The 21,946-nt window shown below is 37.9% G+C and overlaps 1 protein-coding gene across 1 annotated transcript; it reads right to left on the reverse strand.

The window, feature by feature from the left end:
* Positions 1-3,506: 3,506 nt before the first annotated feature.
* actr1b (actin related protein 1B) lies at positions 3,507-21,803 on the reverse strand. Its single transcript, XM_062434960.1, has 11 exons — positions 21,614-21,803; positions 16,614-16,678; positions 16,224-16,299; positions 13,541-13,666; positions 12,795-12,919; positions 9,981-10,197; positions 9,452-9,544; positions 9,184-9,358; positions 7,898-7,959; positions 7,756-7,796; positions 3,507-6,344 (listed from the first exon to the last, which is right to left on the reverse strand). The coding sequence occupies exons 1-11, from the start codon at positions 21,659-21,661 to the stop codon at positions 6,242-6,244; spliced, it is 1,131 nt and encodes a 376-aa protein (XP_062290944.1). The 5' UTR covers positions 21,662-21,803; the 3' UTR covers positions 3,507-6,241.
* Between the last annotated feature and the right edge of the window lie 143 nt (positions 21,804-21,946).

Here is a 21,946-nt window from a genome sequence, read left to right on the forward strand (position 1 = left end):
AAGGTTTAAGAGAAAAAAACATGTAGAAATCTTTATTTTATTTGATTTTATTGCTAAATAAATCCAACATTATTGAAGTCATGACTGCAGCCTTGCTCATGTGTACACATATTTTTTCTGCTCATGGTTTGGTTGTAACTTCATGGTCAAGATTTGAATTGTTTGTTTTTAAGTATCCAGTTACAGAGAGGTGTGTTGAAGCCTAATGTGCTCAGCTTCCCAATCAGCTGTTGTGGAATGATGAAAGCTGAAGTCAATGAATGTCAATGTCCTTTTATCCAGGTATGTTAATGCTGGGTGCAGGGCGGTAGATACAGCATCCTCTGTGGATCGGTTCAATATGCATATTGGTGGAGGTCCATGGTGGGGGGCAGAATGCTGCTGAATGCATGTCTCTCAAAACACTTCATTATGACGTTGATTAGATGGAGCCGGGCATCGGTACTCGATACCTTTAAGGTATCGACTGATGTAAATTGATAACAAGTAGTATAGAAACGTCTCCTGTCAAACGATACGTGCAATCGATCCTTTTTTCACCTACAGCGAGAACAGAGTGGGCTCATTGGGAGTTTGTTTGGGTTTCATCAAGAGCAGATAGAATATGCTACATATAGACAAAGACAAAATGCATTTGTGTAAAAATCAAATCATTTAGATGTGGAGGAGTGGTGACATTTCGTTCAGTTTAATGCTTCTAATCACATGATGGGTATCTAATGAAGTAATCAGTTGGTATCAGTGTCACTTTTAGGGTACATGGATTAGTGATGAATGATACAGGAGATTTCTTTGGCACAGATATGAAGGTGGCAGACTTGTGGCACTTTCGATTGACTGTTGCCTTTTGCAGAGAAATGTTAAAGATGTCTCTGAAGACATTTTTCAGCTGCTCTGCACAGTCCCTAAGCACCCGTCCAGGTATATCTGGCCCTGCAGCTTTATGGGGGTTGATCTGGGACAGAACTCTCTTCACACTGGTTGGGGTGAGACATAGCCCATAGTGTTTGTGGCCTCAAACCATCAAACAGCTGGTTGGGGAGGAAAGCTGTGCATCCTCCAATATTTCACTGCTAAATTCCTCTTCATTCTTCTTTCTGTGGCAAACGACTGCAATGATAATGATGATAATAATGACCACAAACACGCTGACAGCTGCTGCTACTGTATGTATCTGTAGTTCATGGTCAGTGGTGATGTGAAGTATAAGCTCACATTTCTCTACACTAACAAGACCACAATCATTCTCTGTGGTCTCATCTAAATACAAGTCACCTCCTATAGTGTAACCAAATGCATTACGAGGCACCATCTGGTTTCCTCTTGTCTTTGACCATCTGTAATCCAAAGAAAGGAGGAGGGACCTTATGAGGATCTACATATCAGCCTCAGATCTTTTCCTGCCAAAGCTTCACCTCCGATCTAACATACTGGTTTGCTTGGTCTCTCCATTACTGACAGGATAATGTTTTAGATCCTGAGTTGAGGCAAAGTTTTTCACCTTGCATTGGTGATCCAGTATCTGTAAGCTTCAGGTCAGTGATACTTACTGAAGCAATGCCATTTTTGGGGATCATGAGATGCACACTGGACCCTACCCTTTAAAGGGTCATAAATGATGGTGCATCATGCCTCCAGTGGACCAGATAATGAGCTTGTCATCCTGCTCTTGTTTAATTTTGAGGCACGATGTTCCACTCGTTCTCTGCCACTCATCAGAAGCAGGAACAAACTCACATCTAAGGGTCACACTTCAATCTCTAACCACATCATAGTTACTTTATATGTGAGATTATTTCTAGAGCGCAAAATGGTCCTGTGGTGAAAAGGTGAAATATTTGCCATGATGAGAAAAAAGCCACAGCCCAAACTTTGTTGTTTGATATCTTGAGCTCATGGGGGTATGCAGGAGACAGAGTTGTTGTTTCACATCATAGTGAGGTACTTGGATTATTGGGGATGGGCTGCAGTATCACTGTCTGGGCTGCTCTGTAAAATAAAAGCCCAACATCATCAGGTTTGGGTATAGCAAATAACAAAATGTTTAAAAAATGAACTCTGTTTAACAGGGTTTGTTGAAGCTCATTGGTTGCGTCAGCTTAACTCGTGTACATTTAGTTACTTTAGAAATGTAAAAGGTTACAGATTACTATTTACTCTATTTAAAATGTAATAAATTATGCAACTATTTCAATGACTTCATCAAAGTAATGTAACTAATTACTTTTTGATGACTTTTCTAATGTTTTCAGCTGTTAGGGTAAACGTTCCCTCCATCTGTCCTTCCTTCCTTCCTTCCTTCCTTCCTAAGATCTAAGATCAGCTGTTAGGGTAAATGTTCCCATTAAGCACCAAAATCTAAATTAAGATGTTTTTCATGGATACTGACATGATTTATAAGGGAGATCATTTCTTATAAAGCAACATTTATCTCTCATTAACTTGAGTTCTGTCTTCTCTGTTACTGCAGTGAGAAGACTATTGTTGATGGTGTTAGACTGACATCTGGTGGCCGTGGCTGGAATAACATGTAACCTGTAAAATCTGAACATAACCATAACTGATTCCAGACGCTTCGGGCAAAACATTTGCTCTTTTTGACCTTTGACCCAGAGATTCATGTAGAAATATGAATCATGCAGGGACATAATTATTTCAGTTAATCAGAGGATGAGTGTTGAGATCTCCTGTATTTTATTATTATTATTATTATTATTATTATTAATAATAAGTCCCATTAAAAGACAAAAAAACAACATTGATTAACTGGTAAATTTTATGTGTGTATCAAAGTCTGATTTATCTTATTGCGTTGTGGCTTTTTTGGTTTGTTTTAGAATTAATGGAAATTTAGAACAACTTTTAAACAATAATGATTTAAATGTTATTTACAATGTTTACAGGATATGTTCATGCATTGTGTATTATTGTGTGTTAAAATGAATTGCCAAAAGGTAAATGTTATCAACTTAAATGTGTAACACAAAGTGTACAAAAAGTGAAGCGGCCTGAATACAAACTGAAACCTCTGTAGTCTGAAAAACAGTCCAACACACACACACACACACAAAAGTTTGTTTTTATATCCTTATGGGGACCCTCATTGATATATGGGTCAGTAACAAATAAGGGTTGGCAAGATGAGCAATTCAAAAATATGTTAAAACTAGTTTTAAAAGTCCCTTTATCCTACCCTCATAACTAAATGTAACTATAACTTTCACCTTAAAACTAAGTCTTAAACCTGAAATTGCCCTTTAAAGTAATGAGGATTGACCAAAATGTCCTCACAAAAACCGGTCCTCTTGAAGATAGAAATTAAACAATTTATAGTCATAATATAGAACAACTTGACTCATTATATGACGTTATTTCATTTTTATACCATTTTTTACAATATGTTTAGAATGTGGTTTGTTATAAATTTTAATATATTTTTAATTAACTAATGTATATGATGTGGAAAAAAGTGAAGCAGCTGATAAATCAGAGACGAGACATCCGAGCAGCAGCCATTAACTTATTTATTATATTGAATTTTACGAAAAAGTAAAAGCAAACACTTGAATAAACAGTATTGTACATTTTTAGTCTGTTATCCTATGGTTTCTGGTTCTGTGGTGTTGGTTTTTGAAAAGCATCCCACTGTACACAAGGCTGATGACATTTTACAACCTTTTTTTTTCTTTCCTTTTTTGTTTTTTTAAACCTTTTTTTCTTCCACTTTTTAAAAACACCCAAAAGCAGACGACGTGGACGCTCCGGCGCTTGGAAACGCTCTGGAGTAAGGCAGACACAGGAAGTGTGGACACGACCCCTTCACTTGCCTTTGCTGATGCAGGGAAATCATAAGACCCAGACTTTTTGTTTTTTTTACTAGTACGCAGAGATGGAGGGATAAAGGGGAAGGGAGAAGGGAGAGAGAGGAGAAGAAGGAGAAGAAGAAGAAGAAGAAGAAGAAGAAGAAGAATACAAAAACTGATCATCAGCCATGTTTGCTTTCTGTGGATTCTCAGTGTTTCACCGTCCAGACTCCAGAGCCTGGCGTCGTGTCTCTGAATTCATCTGTACACTATTAAACCGACATGCAACTCAGTAAAGCAAAGAGCTTCGAACAGACAGGAGGGCTAACTCGGACAGCTATTTTGAACTTTTATCGTATCTGCTGAATTTTACACCTGAAAGAAAGAAAGGGAAAAAAAAACCTATTAAGGAGGAAATTCTGGTATTTTTCTCATAATCGAGTCCCATTCTGTCGTGCCGATTTTTACACTTGTCAGCTCTGTTTGGGAAATTCGTGAAAATGTGACGTTAGCATACAGCTTTCGGAATAAACTTCAGCTTGACAGAAATCCTTTTAAACGCTTGTGTCCGATGCCTCGTTCACATCTCGCGGGATGGACCGCCATGTTTACGACTTTTATTTAACGTCACATAACAACTCAAGACGTTTGTACGAAGTTTAAAATACTGTAGTGTTTAACGTGTTCAGTAAATGTGGGTTTAATCCACGTAAATGACATTTTCGGTTAACATTAGTTGTCAACTTTTGCTTTTTTCCCCCAGACACTTACGAATGTTGTACGAACTGACAAACGCTAGGATTTGGATGTTAATGCAAATTTTAAGTCAGAATGTCGTAATTATGACCAGACACAAACTTGCCGGCTAACTCAACGAACCTCACACTGTTTTCTTTTTTTTTTTTTACGTTATTGTCTTAAAAGTGCAGCGGCTGATTATCCGCAGAATTAAATACGAGGATGATTGTGAATTATTTCACTTTGATGGTCAACGTATGAATTCTAACTGTAGCTCACTGATAAGTTAAATTAAGCATCAGCCAGAACTTTTATAAACCGAGTGGAAGAAGAAAAGACAGTTTTGGTCCAAAAGTAACAACATTAACCATCTCTACAAAGCTGTCGCAGCCTTTTACGACATTTCTGTAATAATTGTTGAATCATGTTATAAGCGAGATAATTGATATTTACTTCGGTTAGCCGGCAGGTTTTTACATTTATTTAGATTTTAAGACAAAAGTTCTCAATAGTTTCTGTAAAATTAAAGTTTATTAGTGCTGTTCGTCTTTTAAATAATGCTTTACCTTAAGTCACGTTTCCCAAATCTACCAAATCTAGACTTCAAGTGTAAAAATCGGCCACTTTATAAATGAGACATATAGAAAAATCCCAGATTCCTCCTTTAACTGTGCATCTCGGCCGCTTGTAAATGTGGAAACCAAGTCGATTGGATTTTCTTAAAAATCAAGGCATCTCCTAAACTTTTTGTTTTAATCCCGTCAGCTGAGACAAAAAAAAAGCCGACGGCGACACAAATGTGATGTAAAAACATTTAATCGATAATAATAATAATGACGACAGATTAAATGAGGTGATTGGAGAGAGACAGATTTTAGTTTTTTAAACCGCTTTAACTTTGCACCAAAAGATGAAACCTGTGCAGTTTTAGGCCAGATATCATAAATATAATACAGTGGTTATCTTTAACCTTCACTGACACTAGCACTACATATTATTATTATAATTATAGTACTTGAAAACCTTTGTTCTGGATGAACTAATCCATGTCAGCAAAAACTTCAAAAGAAAAAAGTAGAAGCCTACAAAATGGACATCAAATAAAAATCTATATCTTCGGTTTTGGAATGGAAATTTCAACAGTAGCAAAGAAAAAAAAAACATTCACGTTTATTGACATTTCATGATATTCTACACCTTGCAGGGTTCTTGTTTGTACGCAAGAGAGCAAATATCAATACTTCAATGTGGACTAAATGATAGAATAGCATGAACTGTAATAAGTGAGGAGTCCACAGTGCTAATCATCACCCTCTGAGATACCCTGACGGCCCTCTGTATGTATGTATGTATGTGTGTGTGTATGAGTAGGAGTGAATGGAAGATGGAGAGGGGAGGAAGAGGAAGAGGAGCAGGAAGGGGGGAGGAAGTATGGAAAAGGAGGGAAATACGGAGACGACCACACATGAACGTTTGTGTGCGTCGGGTAAAGCGGGAGGCCGACAGTGGTTTTAAAGAAGCGGCTGGGTTTGATAAAGGATGATGCAGAGATGCCTGCAGGTGACTGGTGCAGGAGAAGGGAGGTGGGAGGAGGAGGAAGGGGGAGGTTTGAGGGCAGTTCTTGGGTTTGAGGGGGAGATTTGGAGGAAGAGGAGGAGGAGGGGAAATCGCAAGATGTTTTGGATCCCTCTCTCCCAAAATTAGAAGGTCTTCCTGTGGATGGCACGTGCTCTGTCTTCTTCATATTCACGCTTCGACACCCACATCTTTTTAAAGGTGTCCAACGACGCCAAGATGGAGCCGCTGTTGGGAGGGAAGGAAGGTTCAGATTTACAGGTTTTTATTTTATTAAAAAAAGGTCACACAGAGACGGAGAGAAATTAGTTTCAGTTGTATTGAAAAACACTTTTTTTGATGATATTAAAAAATGTACAAATGTGATTTTCCTGTCAACAAATACCACAAAGCTTGATTAATAAGTGTTGGTATTCTACAAAGATACTGCATATGTCTAAAATGAAAAGAAGCTTTATTTATATAAGGCTAAATTTGACTTTGTGTTTTATCTCTTATAGGTGAGGTTTTATAATAAGCCCATAGTGGGTTTCTACCTCACCTGCATGTGTATTATTTTGTTATTTTACTATTTTTCTGACTTATTTTACAAATGTGCAAATAAACCAATAAATGCAATACATTTCTATATTATATATTTTAGATATTTTATATATATATTTTAGTAAATGTGATGCATGTACTCAAATGTCTTGCAAACCTGGACTGTGAATGATTTCTCTAATAAAAATAAATCAAAACAATATATGTGTCAATCTTCATATAAGATTTGCTTTTGAAATACTTCCTGTTCATTTAAATGTCTAAAAATATTTGGCATGTTTAATTAAAGGTTTCATATCACATCATGTACATTAAGTTATAATTCTGAGGCCCTTTTAATGCCCTTAAATCTGAGGTGCATTCAGGTGCTGGTGAAAAACCCTTTAAGCACATTCATGAGGGAAAGTATTTCATCAGCATCTGGTCAGACACACATATGTTTAACATGTTAAAGTCTGGATCAATATTAATAATTTTGGTAAATTCAGCTTTAGCACATCCTGGAGCTTCTGATTTCCTACATCACTTAAATGCAACACCTAAATCTCTTGAATAAGCTCAACAACACTCCACAAATAAATTCTGACATTTAAATACACAGGAAGCATTTCGAAAGCAGATGTAATTAATTAGAAATATATATCTATATGTAGAAAACAGACATTTTAATTGACAATTATTAAAGTTGGGTGGTATTTATATGCAAAGGATGCATTTATGAGCAGCAAAAAACATCATAAGCTACATATTAACAAACTTTTCCAATAAAAAGCAACTTAATATTTGTTTGCATCCTCTCCTGTTTGTGTGAATATCAGCAGATAAACTAATTCTCCAGTCAGCGTTATTAAACCATCGCAGAAGAAGAAACATAACGAGATGACGTCATTAGCAGAGCGTCAGTCGAAGCTCAAACGATGGAAAAAAACATGATGGAAATATGACTTTTCTGTTACTTTGATGTGTTGATGTGAGGAAGGTTACAGTCTCCTCATCATCACTCCAACCACTGAGACTCATTTCTCTCGATTCATAAATATCTGAACATTAAACAGAGTCAATATTAAACTCTGAACTCTGGAAACTGAATTCTTACCCGATCCATGTTGAGTACAGCCTTTCCTGTGGAGCAGAGATCTGAAAAGAAACAAACCATTGGTCACAAAAAACAAGAAAAACACACATAACAGTGATCAGAGTTTAACAGCAGAGTAAAACTGAATAAAGTCTAAACTCACCTTGATCTTCACGTCTTTGGGTGCGAGCTTCTTGACTTCAGTTAGTAGTCTTTCTCCAAAACCTGAGAGGAGGAAGAAAGAGGATTCAGTGAGTATGTTGGGTTGTTTCTGATAGTCGGTCACATTTTAGATCTAGTTTCAGGTTTGTAATACAATAAAAGCTCAATATAAATAGATAAGGGATTCAATATTGTGTTCAGACTCAATACAATTATATCAAACCACAAACCTGCTCATCTTTTCACTGTCTGATTTGTTTTTAGTGAAGCTCTGATTCGATTCAAAAAGTCCAGGACTTAAATATAAATATGAATATTTCTTTACAAGCTTCTCAAATCAACCTGGACAATTTATTCTACACTAAAAAACTGAGCAACACTGAATGTAAAGCTGTAAAGTTTGAAGATGGAGATAAACTATGTTATGTAATGTTTGAAAGGCTTTGCAAAGAACTTAATATGCATTAAAGGCTGAATTATAAAAACACTTTTCTTGGTTATAAAACAGCTGAAAAAAGGCTGAAACCTACATGTGAGAAACAGTTCAGAAGAAAAGACCTGCATCACCTTCATCATTATTCATATATAAAAGAAAATAAATAGAAACAGAAACTAAAAAAGTCTGCTCAATAATTCATCTGCACTGTTTGTATCTATGTCAGTTTAATATTTGTGCAAAGCTATTAGCTGCAGAGTATGTAGAGACGCTGTTCAGTCGATTTCCACGGGTTCAACTCTCGTAAACAGCGATAATTTATCGTTAATAAACAGAGAAACAGAAACAAATCAGTCTTTTTTTAGTTGAGTCAGAACGGTCGGCTAAACTGCGGAGAATCCACAAACTGAAAATATTCATGTTTCTGTTTACAGGACTCAAAACGGCAGAGCAAATATAATTTACGTCACTTAACTTATTTAAAATAAACCGTTTGTAGCTGATAGCGTAATAAGTTCTTTCATTATTGGCCTGGTAAAAAAAAAAGTCCTTTATAAATGTAACAACTGGAGCCGATAACGTAATAATATACTATATATATATATATATATATATCTCACTTTTAAGTTTTATTTATTGGATATGAAGTTTCACACTTCCATTATTATTATTATCATTATGTTATCGGCTTATTACATTAAAAAAAGGCAAAATTATTACGTTATTGGCTGCTCACACTGAGAAAAGCTGAAATATATAGATGTCTTCATATATTCCAATTTTCCAGCCCCGGTAGTTCCAGTAAACAACCTCAGTGTAGTACGGACATTAGTTCTTCCATGAACACCAACCTTTGATCAGTGTCGACCCTCCACACAGCACTATAGTGGAGAAAAGCGTGCGTCGCAGGTCCATGTCAGACTTCTGGATAGCGTAGGCCAAAACCTCGTGGATCCCCGAGCTCTCGTCTCCGATCAGGTCGGGTCTGAACAGCAGCTCTGGAGCGCGGAACCTCGCCGGACCGATCTGTAAAAAACAAAGACGAGGAGGCGGATTTAACGGAGGAACATGAGGAAAGATTTAACCTGGTTTAAAATTACATTGTTTTTCTGGACTCACATTCAAAGCGCTTCCATCGGGGAGAACATACTGAGCCTTCTCTGTTTCTAAAGTCTCATCTTTTTGGGGGTTGAGGGAGAGATAACAAGCTCTCTGCGGAGATAGAAACACATTTGATTAGATAAAAGTTATTAAAAAGGTTCACGTAGGGCTGGGCGATATAGACAAAATCAAATATCACAATATTTTAGACCAAATACTTCGAAATCAATATTGCAACAATATTGTAGAGATGACTGTTGATGCTTTCACAAAATATTTACACTATAAAATCTCTGATAAATAATCAGTATTTTGGATATAATGACAAAGTGGGTAAAAGGTAAATAACAGAACAGCTACAAAAGTTTGGTAGGTTTAGAAAATATGTATTTAACTGTATTGCAGCCTTTAAAACCAGGAAAAGACAACTCTGATGACATATCGCAATATTACGATATCTTGTCTCATATCACAATATCGATATAATATCAATATATTGCCCAGTCCTAGGTTCACATCTTAAACTCATTCCCGCTCATCCTCTCACCTCTTTGATGGTGCGAACCACCTCGAACTCTGCGGAGGTGTTGAAGTTGTAGCCTTCCTTGCGTAGCAGCAGCCGAAGGTACCGCGAGACATCTCTACCGGCGATGTCCACCCGCATGATGGAGTGAGGGATGGCGAAGCCTTCGTAGATCGGCACCACGTGGGTTACGCCATCTCCGGAGTCCAACACGACACCGGTGGTACGACCTGTAGCGTACCTGTGAGAAACAAGATCAGATTTACAGAACGTAGAAACAGATTCATGAAGTTGCAGGTTCGAGCGATTAAAGAGACTTTTCTTGTTAAAACCAGGCGGGGAGTTCCGGTCCTCTGAAATGAGGCCAACACGGAAGTAACTTAGAACTGCATTCTATCAAAAGGCCACCAGGGGACGGCCGTTTTGGTGTCAAAAGGACTTCCGTCTCTATACAAGTCAATGGAGAATTCACCAACTTCTCACTTGATTTCTAACCTCAGTAAACGTTTTCAAAATGTGTTTATGGTTTCAATCGCTAGTTTAAGGCCTTCTTCAATGCAGTATGATGTTCATTTGTGAAATTTTGGCCTCCCTGATTTTATATTTGACGATAAAGCAGGGTATGCATTAGGGCGTGGCTACGTCGTGATTGACAGGTTGATTGGTTCACAGGTTCAGGAGGGCGCCTCATGCCCCTCCTGATGCCCATATAAGTAGAATCCGTGTTTTTATTTTTCCCGGCATGCACCTGAAATTTTCAAGATGGCGCTGCTCAGATCCAAAACTATTGGCCTCCGAGCAGCAGTCCACAAACCAATGGGTGACGTCACGGATGTTACGTCCATTTCTTATATACAGTCTATGGTTAGAATGAAGAGTTTTTCAAAGTGATGAGTTTCATGTCAATCGCAGTAGTCCAACATCTCTCTCTTAGGCCCGGTCCCCATTCCCTTCCCTTGGTCCACCTACTTGTTTTTGACTACCCTCCATTGGTTGTGGTCCATCAAAACGGAGACACAAGGGGTTGAAATCTTTAACTAGGAAATGAGACGCCACTCGTTTCATCATCAGTAGCCGACAATTGAAGATACGCAACACACCAGCGATGAGGATGTACCTGACAAAGGATTCCGGTATTTCCCAACATATTCCAACAGATGTTCAAGTTTTTAGATGATTATTTATGAAGATATACTGACATTTAAGGCCCAGTTGCCTCGTACATATTGTGTGGACTCAGTTTGCAATGGTTTGTAGGAAAGTCCGTCTACCACTGTGTTTGGAGGGCCGTCTGAAGGGTTGGATGCCCACTACCCCTCGATCCACACAGGTATGGGACACCCTTGCCTACAGGGACGCTTGCAAAAATGTAGGTGTAAGCCTAAGTGAGTGAATTGGGACTGGACCTTAATCATGGAGCACTTTGTTTCAAAGAGACAATTTAAACGTTTAACTTCATATCACAGTACAGCTTCTCTACGGCTGTTTTTTGAATCTTCTGTTCACTCTAGAAACATGTTGTGAATAAAACTTGTTCACAAACTGAGAGAAACAGGAACAGGTCGCCATATATGGACATTTTGTTGCTAAGGCTGAAATCTTGATTGATTTACCTTAAGTTTGGGACATAAAGCATCGATTATCCACTGAGTCACGTACATTCGCTAACACTTTGAACACTTGTCTTGTATCTGTGACCACTATCTGTTTGACAAAGGCCACGCTGCAGTCTTTAAGTGATGCAAAAGGTCAAGATCAATGTTTAGTTTCTCTTGAGTCCACAGATTTTTACTCAGGAACATTTTGTGCCACCTTAAACAGGCACCGACAACACCGAGCAGGACAGATGTTTGAGTTTCTGCTGTTTGTAGTAACAGCAACACCATCAGCTGATTCATCTTGTACTTTCACAGATTGGTTTGTGTGTCTTGTATCTTTGTTCTCTTGTTGTTCTTCTGCTGTTTCACTGTTTGCTTTATTCTCCTCTGATCTGGCTGACTGGATGATTTTTTGTTTACAATTCTCATTAAAATCTGGACTTGGTAGCAAACTCTCAGAGAGAAGCCAGCAGCGGGTGAGTCTGCCAGCTGCTGGGTGTCAGGGTAGTGAAGGAGCGAATAACAGCTGGAGGAATACATACATAAATAAATAAATAAATAAACCATGCAGTGATGTGAGAACACTGCTGAGGCAAAAGAAACTTCTATTCTGACCCCAATATGTCCTGACTGTGTTCAAGAAGTCAGAAAACCAGTTCTAGCCAGGTCAGCCGTTGATATCAATACCAGCACATCCACAAACAGAAGTTGGACAGTGTTGTGTGTACGACTGATATAATGAGACACAAATAAGACGGGTTCAGGAAGTCCTTTGTACCTGCAGCCATCAGGCTTAACAACAATAACATACTACAATACTGGACAATGTAGTAATGTCCTCTTTACTGTCTCACATCGTAATTTTCTTACATATTTATTGAGTTTATAGGTTGCTTTTTAATCTGCTCTAACCTTTGTTTTCAACTTTGACTCTTTATATGTATGTTTGAGGTTGGGGCTGGTGAGGTTCTTCCGATCTTTCTCAAGTCAGAAATCCAACTTCAGGGGGACGGGAACTGAGAAGTCCGACTCCCGAGTAAAAATGGGACGCAACATAACTTACATTTAGGAAGTCTATTTTTATCTATCTGTGAATTGATTCAGAATCGTAGGAGGTAAAAAAAGTACGATTTTTTCCACCCACCTCCTGTCACAACTTACTGTTTTCTGAAGTCAAACCACTAAAAAAAGATGCAAAATTTTAACATTATAACCATTAAAGAGTCTTAAAAGTTCTTACAAACTGAGTACAGCCTGCATGGAAATGAAGAGAGCGGGAACGTTGAAGGTCTCAAAGAAAACCTCTGCGGCCTTCTCTCTGTTCTTGCTGGGGTTGAGAGGAGCCTCGGTCAGCAGAACAGGATGCTGCAAAAAAAACAACACACAACAGATGTTAAAGATTCTCTGATATCAGACGTGCCGAACAAACATGTGACTTTATCATCATGTGAGCAGGTAGAGAGCAGGCGGGGAGTTCCGGTCTTTGAAATGAGGCCAACGCGGAAGTAACTTAAAACTGCATTCTATCAAAAGGCCACCAGGGGGCGACCGTCTATACAAGTCAATGGAGAATTCGCCAACTTCTCACTTGATTTCTAACCTCAGTAAACTTTTTCAAAAAGAGTTTATGGTCTCAATCACTAGTTTAAAGCTTTTTTCAATGCAGTATGATGTTCATTTGTGAAATTTTGGCCTCCCTGATTTTATATTTGACAATAAATCAGGGTATGCATTAGGGCGTGGCTACGTCGTGATTGACAGGTTGATTGGTTCACAGGTTCAGGGCGCCTCATGCCCCTCCTGATGCCCATATAAGTAGAATCTGTGTTTTTATTTTTCCCGGCATGCACCTGAAATTTTCAAGATGGCACTGCTCAGATCCGAAACTATTGGCTTCTGAGCAGCAGTCCACAAACCAATGGGTGACGTCACGGATGTTACGTCCATTTCTTATATACAGCCTATGGTAGAGAGAAGCGAGCTCACCTCTTCAGAGAAAGTCTGCAGCTGCTCTTTGGAGTAAACGTACTGCCAGATCCTCTCCATGTCGTTCCAGTCCTTCACGATGCCGTGCTCCATCGGATACCTCACCGACAACAAGCCCCGGTGCTCCTGATCAACACAGAGGAAGAAAAATCAACTCTACAAACAGTTAAAGACCGTGTAAAGTGAATTCAGACATTTTCTTCTAAACACATTAAATAGGTCATAAATGTATTTCTTAAAAATGTGTAAAAAGCATTTCAACCATTTAGATTTGAATTGTGGAGCTAGGCTTCACAAACTGTTTTTCAAGATTTCTGTGTCTGGATTTAATGGGCGGGTCTGAAAATCACCACCGCGTTACGTAACCCGCCCCTGCTGCTGTAGAGGTATAAATACATTCAGCGCACACTACTACTACAGTCTACAGTTAGCCAGTTAGCAGAGTTAGCCGTCGAGCTAGCAGTTGAGTTTGCAGCAGAAAGCTCTCAAACCTAGCGTCCATGTTTCTGGTAGAGGTGGTGACTTTGATTGACAGGTGACACTTGGTAGGGGGCGGGGTTTCACCGTTTGGGAGAAGAGAAATATGCTGACTTTTACACAACTTTGAAGCCTAATTTCATATATTTGGCGATTTTTTTAATAATTCAAATTTGGCAGGGCGGTTAACAACACACTTTTCTGTGGTATATCAAACTCAGAACACATATTTATTCTTACTTTACACAGACTTTAAATAGACAGAAATTAAAGTTAGGAGTGGGGTTTTTTTTGTACATTAGGGCCTCGCAGTGATCTGAGGATGAACTACTGAGAAAAAAAGTTTGAGTCACATGCTTCAAAAGACACTTTACATCCAGCAGCTGTTTGATTTGAACGGCAGAGCTGCAGAGAGAGAAAGCCTCTGTGGAAAAACACTCACATGACATCCAGGCTGGTGTTAGCTTAGAGGCATGTGAGACACTCTGAGTCCTCTGTGGTCTGATGACGTTATCATTTCTCTTTATTTAGGACATCATTTGAAATAACGTTTCTCTTCTAGAGCTGGATTCACCTGTTTGAGTGTCTCACAATCCAGAAACAGCTCTTAATGCAATAAACAGACAGTGTGTTTATATTTAGGTCCTTTAATTTGGGGGGAGCAATACGGCAAAATATAGCAGGGAGTTTTTTTTCAGGCCAATCTACTCTTCCTCCCTCCCTCCTTCTCTTTCTTTCCTCTCTTCCTTCTGTCCTTCCTCTTTTCCTTTCTCCCTCCCTCCCTCCTTCCTCCTTCCTTCTTCCCTCCCTCCTTCCTTCCTCCCTTCCTCTTTTCCTTTCTCCCTCCCTCCTTCCTTCTTTCCTCTGTCCTTCCTTCCTTCCTTTCCTTCTTTCCTCTCTCCTTACCTTCCTTCTTTCCTCTTTTTGGTTAACATCCATGCCAACGTAAAGGACGCATGGAAGTCTGTGAGCAGTGATGGTAACATCGTTTGAAAAGGACGTATACATTTTCGTACGTATGTTGAGCATAAGTGGGACTTTAGTGCTACCAGTTAGCCGGCGAGCTAACAGCTAAACAGTTTAAGGTGACGTGCAGATGAAACAAAAACGCCACCAAGCATCAAATCTGTTGAGCTGCTGATGTGACGATGTTCAACATTTACTGTTAGAAACAAACTGTTTCAGCACTGTGCTTTAAAGCTGCTCTTTTTATGTTTTTATGACTTTAAAAGGTGTTAAATGTGTCTTTAGTTGTCCTTTTTTTAAATGTGTAAACTCTGATCAGTGGAGGCATTTCTGTCCGATGTCTACTGACTGTTTATTTATGGAAGTGACAATAAATCTGATCGTGATTCTGCTGTTTTTAACCCAGAAATCCTTCTAGAAATCCTTCTGTTTCTGCATTAGACTGGAGATGTGACACTTCGCTCTGCTAGCAGACTGATCTCCGTCACACAGCTGAACTGATACGATACCAACAGTTTCTCTATAATTGCAGATCCTAGAGATGTTTTAAATAGAAACGAACGAACAGCTCTGCCTTCAACTGTAATGAAACGTAAGTGAGAGTGAAGCTCGTCGGTGTCGATGAAGATCACAGTGAGAGTAAGAAAGTGGAAGCAGCATTAACCCTCCTGTTGTCCTTGAGTCAAGGAAGGATGGGAGGAAGAAGGAAGGAGGAAGGAACAGAGGAAGAAGGAAGGAAGGAGGGAGGAAGGAAGAGACGAAAGGAAAGAAGGAAGAGAAGAAGAGTTTTTCCCCTTCATCACCTTTGACTTTTGGACATAATATCGACCATTTTTCACTATTTACTGACATTTTATTGAGGAACTAATTCATCAAGAAAATAACTGGCTGATTAATCAAACATGGAAGACACTGAAATCTATGATAACCATATTTTTGGCTGCATACTTTTAATGATATTGATAATATAACAATAATTCAGGTTATGACGCGAATATAAACAGTTTAATGCAGCAGAGTATCAGTGTGGCTTTAAAGCTTTAAGTTTAGTTTTTAATGAGTTTAAGTAAATCTTTAAATTTACTGAAGAAAAAACTATAAAATGTTAAAACTCTGATGTTAATAAAGTCGTTTTGTGTCTGAATTAAAAGTACACATTGTTCCTTTCAGCATGAAGCGGATTCATTCTTACAGCAGTTTGATTCGTATAAATCAACAGCTGTGAATGTGTGTGTGTTACCTCTGCCTTGGGTCCGATGAACATATCTCCCTCCAGGGCTCCTGCCATCACGCGGACATGCTTGGGACGCCCAACACTGATCGCACAAACACACACACACACACACACACACACACACACACACACACACACACACACACACACACACACACACACACACACACAGACACAGACACAGACACAGACACAGACACGCTGTAATTTTAATTGTTGGAGTCACTTTTCAAACATTTTCTGCCTCCAGCTTCTTAAGTTAAATATCTTTCATATTTGGAGCTAAACAAACAAGCTGAGTTTGATGTTCATGTGTATTTTTCACTACTTTCTGCCACTTTAAAGAGAAAACTACACATGTACTCTGTGTTTGTGCTTTAAAGAAGGAACACTTACTAGTTGGGGAAACAGTATTTGGGGATCTGGTCTCCTGCAAAACCAGCCTTGATCACCCCTGAACCCTGAAAGAAAGAAAGAAAAACATGACATTTAAGTCTGAGCTGTAATGTTTTAATCTGCGAGCAGAGAGACGGCGGTCATGAGACACAGCCGGAGGCCGCCGGCAGTCACACACCAGCAGATCCACCATGACTCTACAGAGACTTTGTCCTAGACCAGCGAGAAGACGCTGAATTATAACAGTCGGTGTTACACTGAAGTCTGTGAATGTGTTAATATGTGTCTTTTCACTTTAACCTGAGTCAAACTCATATTTCTTTAAAGCTGAAATATAAAATCTAGAGGAGAAACTGTTAAAAGAAAGGAACAAACATCAACACAACACCGGTGTTACACTAAAGTCTGTTTCTGTGTTAATTTGTGTCTTTCCTCACTTTAAACTGAGCCAAACTGGTATTTCTTTAAAGCTGAAACATGAACTCTAACCAGGAGGAAAACTATTAAAAGAAAGGAACAAACATCACCACAACACAGGTGTTACACTAAAGTCTGTTTCCATGTTCATTTGTGTTTCTTCTCACTTTATCCTGAGTTAAAGTTAACCTCTAAAGCCAAACTGCAGAAACATAAAGTCTACAGAAGAAACTGTTAAAAGAAAGGAACAAACTTCAACACGACACCGATGTTACACTAAAGTTGGTTTCCATGTTAATTTGAGTGTCTTCCCACTTTAACTTGAGCCAAACTCATATTTATTTAAAGCTGAAACATCAACTCTAACCAGAGGGGAAACTATTAAAAGAAAGGAACAAACTTCAACATAACACCGGTGTTACGTTAAAGTTTGTTTCCATGTTAATGTGTCTTTCTTCACTTTAACTTGAGCTAAACTGGTATTTCTTTAAAGCTGAAACATAAACACTACAGAAGAAACTGTTAAAAGAAAGGAACAAACTTCAACACAACACCGGTGTTAATGTGTGTGTCTTCTCACTTTAAACTGAGCCAAAGCTAACCTCTAAAGCCAAACTGCAGAAACATAAAATCTATGGAGGAGAAACTATTAAAAGAAAGGAACAAATGTCAACACAACACCGCTGGGTGTTACATTAAAGTCTGTCCAAATTTTATTTAATAAGTCAAACAGGAAGTTTCTCTACATGTCTTAAGCGTTTCCACCTGATATTAACGCTGCGCTCCATTTAACATATTATGGGAAGTTAGAAGCCGGAGCTGGGAATGACGAGTCCCAGTTAAAGAAGTCAGAAACCAGTTTGAGCCATTGAAAGTAAAACCAGTTGAGTTGACACATAAGTTGGTTAATTTAATGCTAATAAAACAGAATATTACTACATATTTCTCATTTTCTCTCTGGTGATGAGCAGCAGTAAACAGACATCTTTTATTTCTACATGAGGATTTGTGAGGAAGACTTCCTGCTGCTGACAGGAAGTAGCGGAGCCAGGAAGGAGACTTTCAAATTAATGGGACGAGCCGTTTTTTTATAAATGTCACAATGTTCAGATTTAATTAAAACAATGTGAGTCAGATTTCCTCCTCTGGCTCATTTACATCATCAGTTCTGCTTTAACCGGACACAGGTCATATTCTACTACCAGGTGCAAATGGAGACGCATTTTACTTTATGTTTTATATTCTTTTACAGTATTTAGACAGAATGAACAATTAATCAGTAGCTGTTTTAATAAACTAATAATCATTTTAGTTTTAAGATTTGTTGATTTCAGCTCCTGAAATTAGAGAATTTGATGTTTTGCTTTGTCATAAACAAGGGTAACTTAATATGTTTGAGTTTTGGATTTTTGACAAGATAAAAAAAGACATTTAAATATAATTAAACGACCAATTTTTATATTTATGCAGCAGATTAAATCAATGATGGAAACAAGTCTTAGTTACAGCCCTAAGAGGAAGATACTGAAATGTAATATCAAGATGTTTTTGACTCAATATAGATTAAATTATATTGATTATGTCACTGTAATTCAGGTTATGACTCAGACTTTGAGGGTTTGCTGTGAACATCTTACAGTTTAAGAGCTTCAAACTGATTTAAAGCTGATAAAGATTGTAAGGGTTTGGTTAAAATCAGTCTCAGCCCAAAGAGTAAAATGTACATCGTTTCAGTCGTGACATAAAAATGTGGGACAATATTTTTTTTTTACATGAATCACAAATTGAATGTAAAATAAATGTTTGTTTTTTTTAAACTTTACTTAACTAGATCTATTGAGAAACAACAATGAAAAAATGTGCAAAAATGATTTCAGTATCATTTTCATTAGTTGAAATCTAAGGGTCAGAGTCGGAGGCAGCCACCTCTTAATAGAAAACACCCTTAAAATGATGATTTATATATATTAATCATAAGATGTATACACTTAAATGCATTTTTAAATTAGTTTTTTAGGTTGGAGGCCAGCAGCACCAATTCAGTAGAACGGCCCATATATCTGATATAATGTGTAATATTATATATTATTTAGACAGGACCATACATTATGTTAATAGCTGTGATTTCAATTCAACAGATTCTGTAATATTCAGACACACCTGTACATAAAGGTTAATGTTATCATACCGATCAATACATGTGTCTCCTTCTGTATCTAATATCTTGATTAGTATAGGGTCAATTTATGGACATATACCGGTGTTATGTAGAAAACTGTCCCCTTCTTAAATAATGTCAACCCTCCTGTTGATATAGTGAGATGGTTAGATGGTTAAGATAAGGTGCATTGAAATAACAGCTATGAAAATAATGTGTGATCCTGTCTAAATACTATTAAAAAAATTCAAAATCGTGATATATCGTAATAATCAGATATCTACATAACACCGGTGTTATGTAGAAAACTGTCACCCCTTCTCGATTAATGTTAATATTGTGTGTTTCATAGATAGGTTATGGTTAGCTGGTTTTGGGGGTTTAATATAAGATGGGTTATATAGAGAGAAGGAGGAACATGTATCTACATAACACCGGTGTTATGTCAATATGGGTTCCTTCTTCCTCCTTCTCCATAAACCCAACCAATTATCTGCTTCATCTTACATCCAAAGCTTATCTTCAACTTTTAATTTTATTTATGTCTCCAAGGGGCAATTAGTTTTTGCAGCAAAACAGAAATGAAAATAGACACATAAAAAACAACACAGTAATAATACAGTGGTCAACCACACAGGGAGACACAACCTGAAAATCAATGGCAATGGCAGGACAATAAATAACAATAAATATATAAAGTGCCACATGCTTAATACATAAGTTAAAAAAGCTGAGGCCAAAGTAAAAACTATAAAACTCTGCCAGGTCAGGTCTTAACCCCAACCATCTAACCATCTAACCATAACACTATATTAACAGGAGAGGATGGACATATTTGGAAAGGGTGACAGTTTTCAATGTAACACCGGTGTTATATCAATATGTGTCCCTCCTTCTCTATAAACACCAACTAATCATCTTCTGAGGTGCTTAATCTTACATCCCAAGCTTATCTTAGCCCCCCCAACCATCTAACAATAACAAAATATTAACAGGAGAGGGTGGACATTATTAAAGAAGGGGTGAAAGTTTTCTACATAACACCAGTATTATGTAGATATCTGATTATTAGAGGGCCATCCATGAATATCTTACAGTCTAAGAGCTTCAAACTGTTTTAAATGTGTTTATATATAGATGAGATAAGATTTTATTTGTCAGATTATACACTATACAGTGCACATCCAAATGAAGTTTCATAGCAATGGCTCAAAAATAGTGCAGAATAATGCAGAATAATGCACAATTTTGATTTTTTTTTTTTTTTTTTTTTAAATAGTATTTAGACAGGATCACACATTATATAATAGCTGTTATTTCAATGCACCAACCTTATCTTAACCATCTAACCATAACACTATATTAACAGGAGGGTTGACATTATTCAAGAAGGGGTGACAGTTTTCTACATAACACCGGTATATGTCCATAAATTGACCTTCTAATAATCAAGATATTAAATACAGAAGGAGACACATGTATTGATCAGTATAATAACATTAACCTTTATGTACAGGTGTGTCTGTGAGGATCACACCTGTCTATTTATTTGGTCTTTTTCATGTAGTTCTTCCTCTAATTTCACAGAATCTGGTGCATTGAAATCACAGCTTTGAAAATAATGTGTGATAGTCTAAATAAAAAACAAACAAATAAAAATAGTGCATTATTCTGCACTCCTAGTCATCTTCTAAGGTGCTTAATCTTACATCCCAAGCTTATCTTGACCCCAAACTATCTAACAATAACACAATATTAACAGGAGAGGGTGGACATTATTTAAGAAGGGGTGACAGTTTTCTACATAACACTGGTGCATCCATTATTCCGCTGCTGTCTGCTTATATTAAACTCGTATAAGAAGAGCTGCTTACTCAGGATGACCTCTTCAATCTCAGCTTAATTAACTAACACACTGATTTACTTATTAATGCAATAACCATAACACTATTTTAAACAGGAGAGAGTGGGCATTGGAGAAGGGGTGACACTTTTCTACAAAACACCAGTACAAAAAAAAACCCTGAGTCTGCACAGTTTGTATATATTATTCTGCTGCTGTCTGCTTATATTAAACTCATATATATATCCTGTAGAGCATGCATACTCTAATTAATGCACATTGACACACACTCAGACAGACTGCTAACGTTTATTAGCCTGACATGACACAGCCACAGCTAGCCGGTTAGCTTTTAGAAAGGAGGAGGAGGAAGCAAAAAGCAACAACAACATCATTATAAGGTATTTAGCTGCAGCAGAGCAACACTATGAGGTTCATTACTGCACATTTAAGCAGCTGACTGAGCTCTGACCCTCTCTCCTGTTTATTATTAGCTGCAGCACAATACTAATGCAAAGCTAAAAGGCTGAAGCAGAGGCCTCAGGTTTTTTGGGTGTGGATGAATGACATCATCATACTCACATTATCGATCACCACCGGCTGGTTGGCTAAAATGTCATAGGACTCCATGACGGACTGTGTGTTTCTGATATGTGTCTATTGATCCGTGAGCGTGTTCCTCCTCCTGTAGTGTTTTAATCATGTAAAATAAAACGATATCGCTCCGTCACTCCGCTCCCTCTCTTTCTTTCTTTCTGTCTGTCTCTTTTCTCCGCTGTCGCTACTCATCGGTGTGTTACTGCAGTCGTAACTCCCGCCTCATATATGACTGACAGGTGGAGGAAGCCAATCAGCGTGCGGGATTCTATGATTGACAGGAGCGATGACTAATCACAGCGTTCGAAAAGGGAAAAG

The sequence above is a fragment of the Scomber scombrus genome, chromosome 15 (assembly GCF_963691925.1).
Source record: "Scomber scombrus chromosome 15, fScoSco1.1, whole genome shotgun sequence".
Lineage (NCBI taxonomy): Eukaryota > Metazoa > Chordata > Actinopteri > Scombriformes > Scombridae > Scomber > Scomber scombrus.

What these genes read in the sequence shown, in the direction of transcription:
- actr1b (XM_062434960.1), bottom strand. Translation starts at nt 21,661, where the DNA reads ATGGAGTCCTATGACATTTTAGCCAACCAGCCGGTGGTGATCGATAAT. An exon ending in AGCCGGTGGTGATCGATAAT is followed by an intron (nt 16,679 to 21,613) that starts GTGAGTATGATG and finishes TCTTTCTTTCAG; the next exon opens with GGTTCAGGGGTGATCAAGGC. An exon ending in ATGCAGGCTGTACTCAGTTT is followed by an intron (nt 10,198 to 12,794) that starts GTAAGAACTTTT and finishes TGTTTCTCACAG; the next exon opens with GTACGCTACAGGTCGTACCA.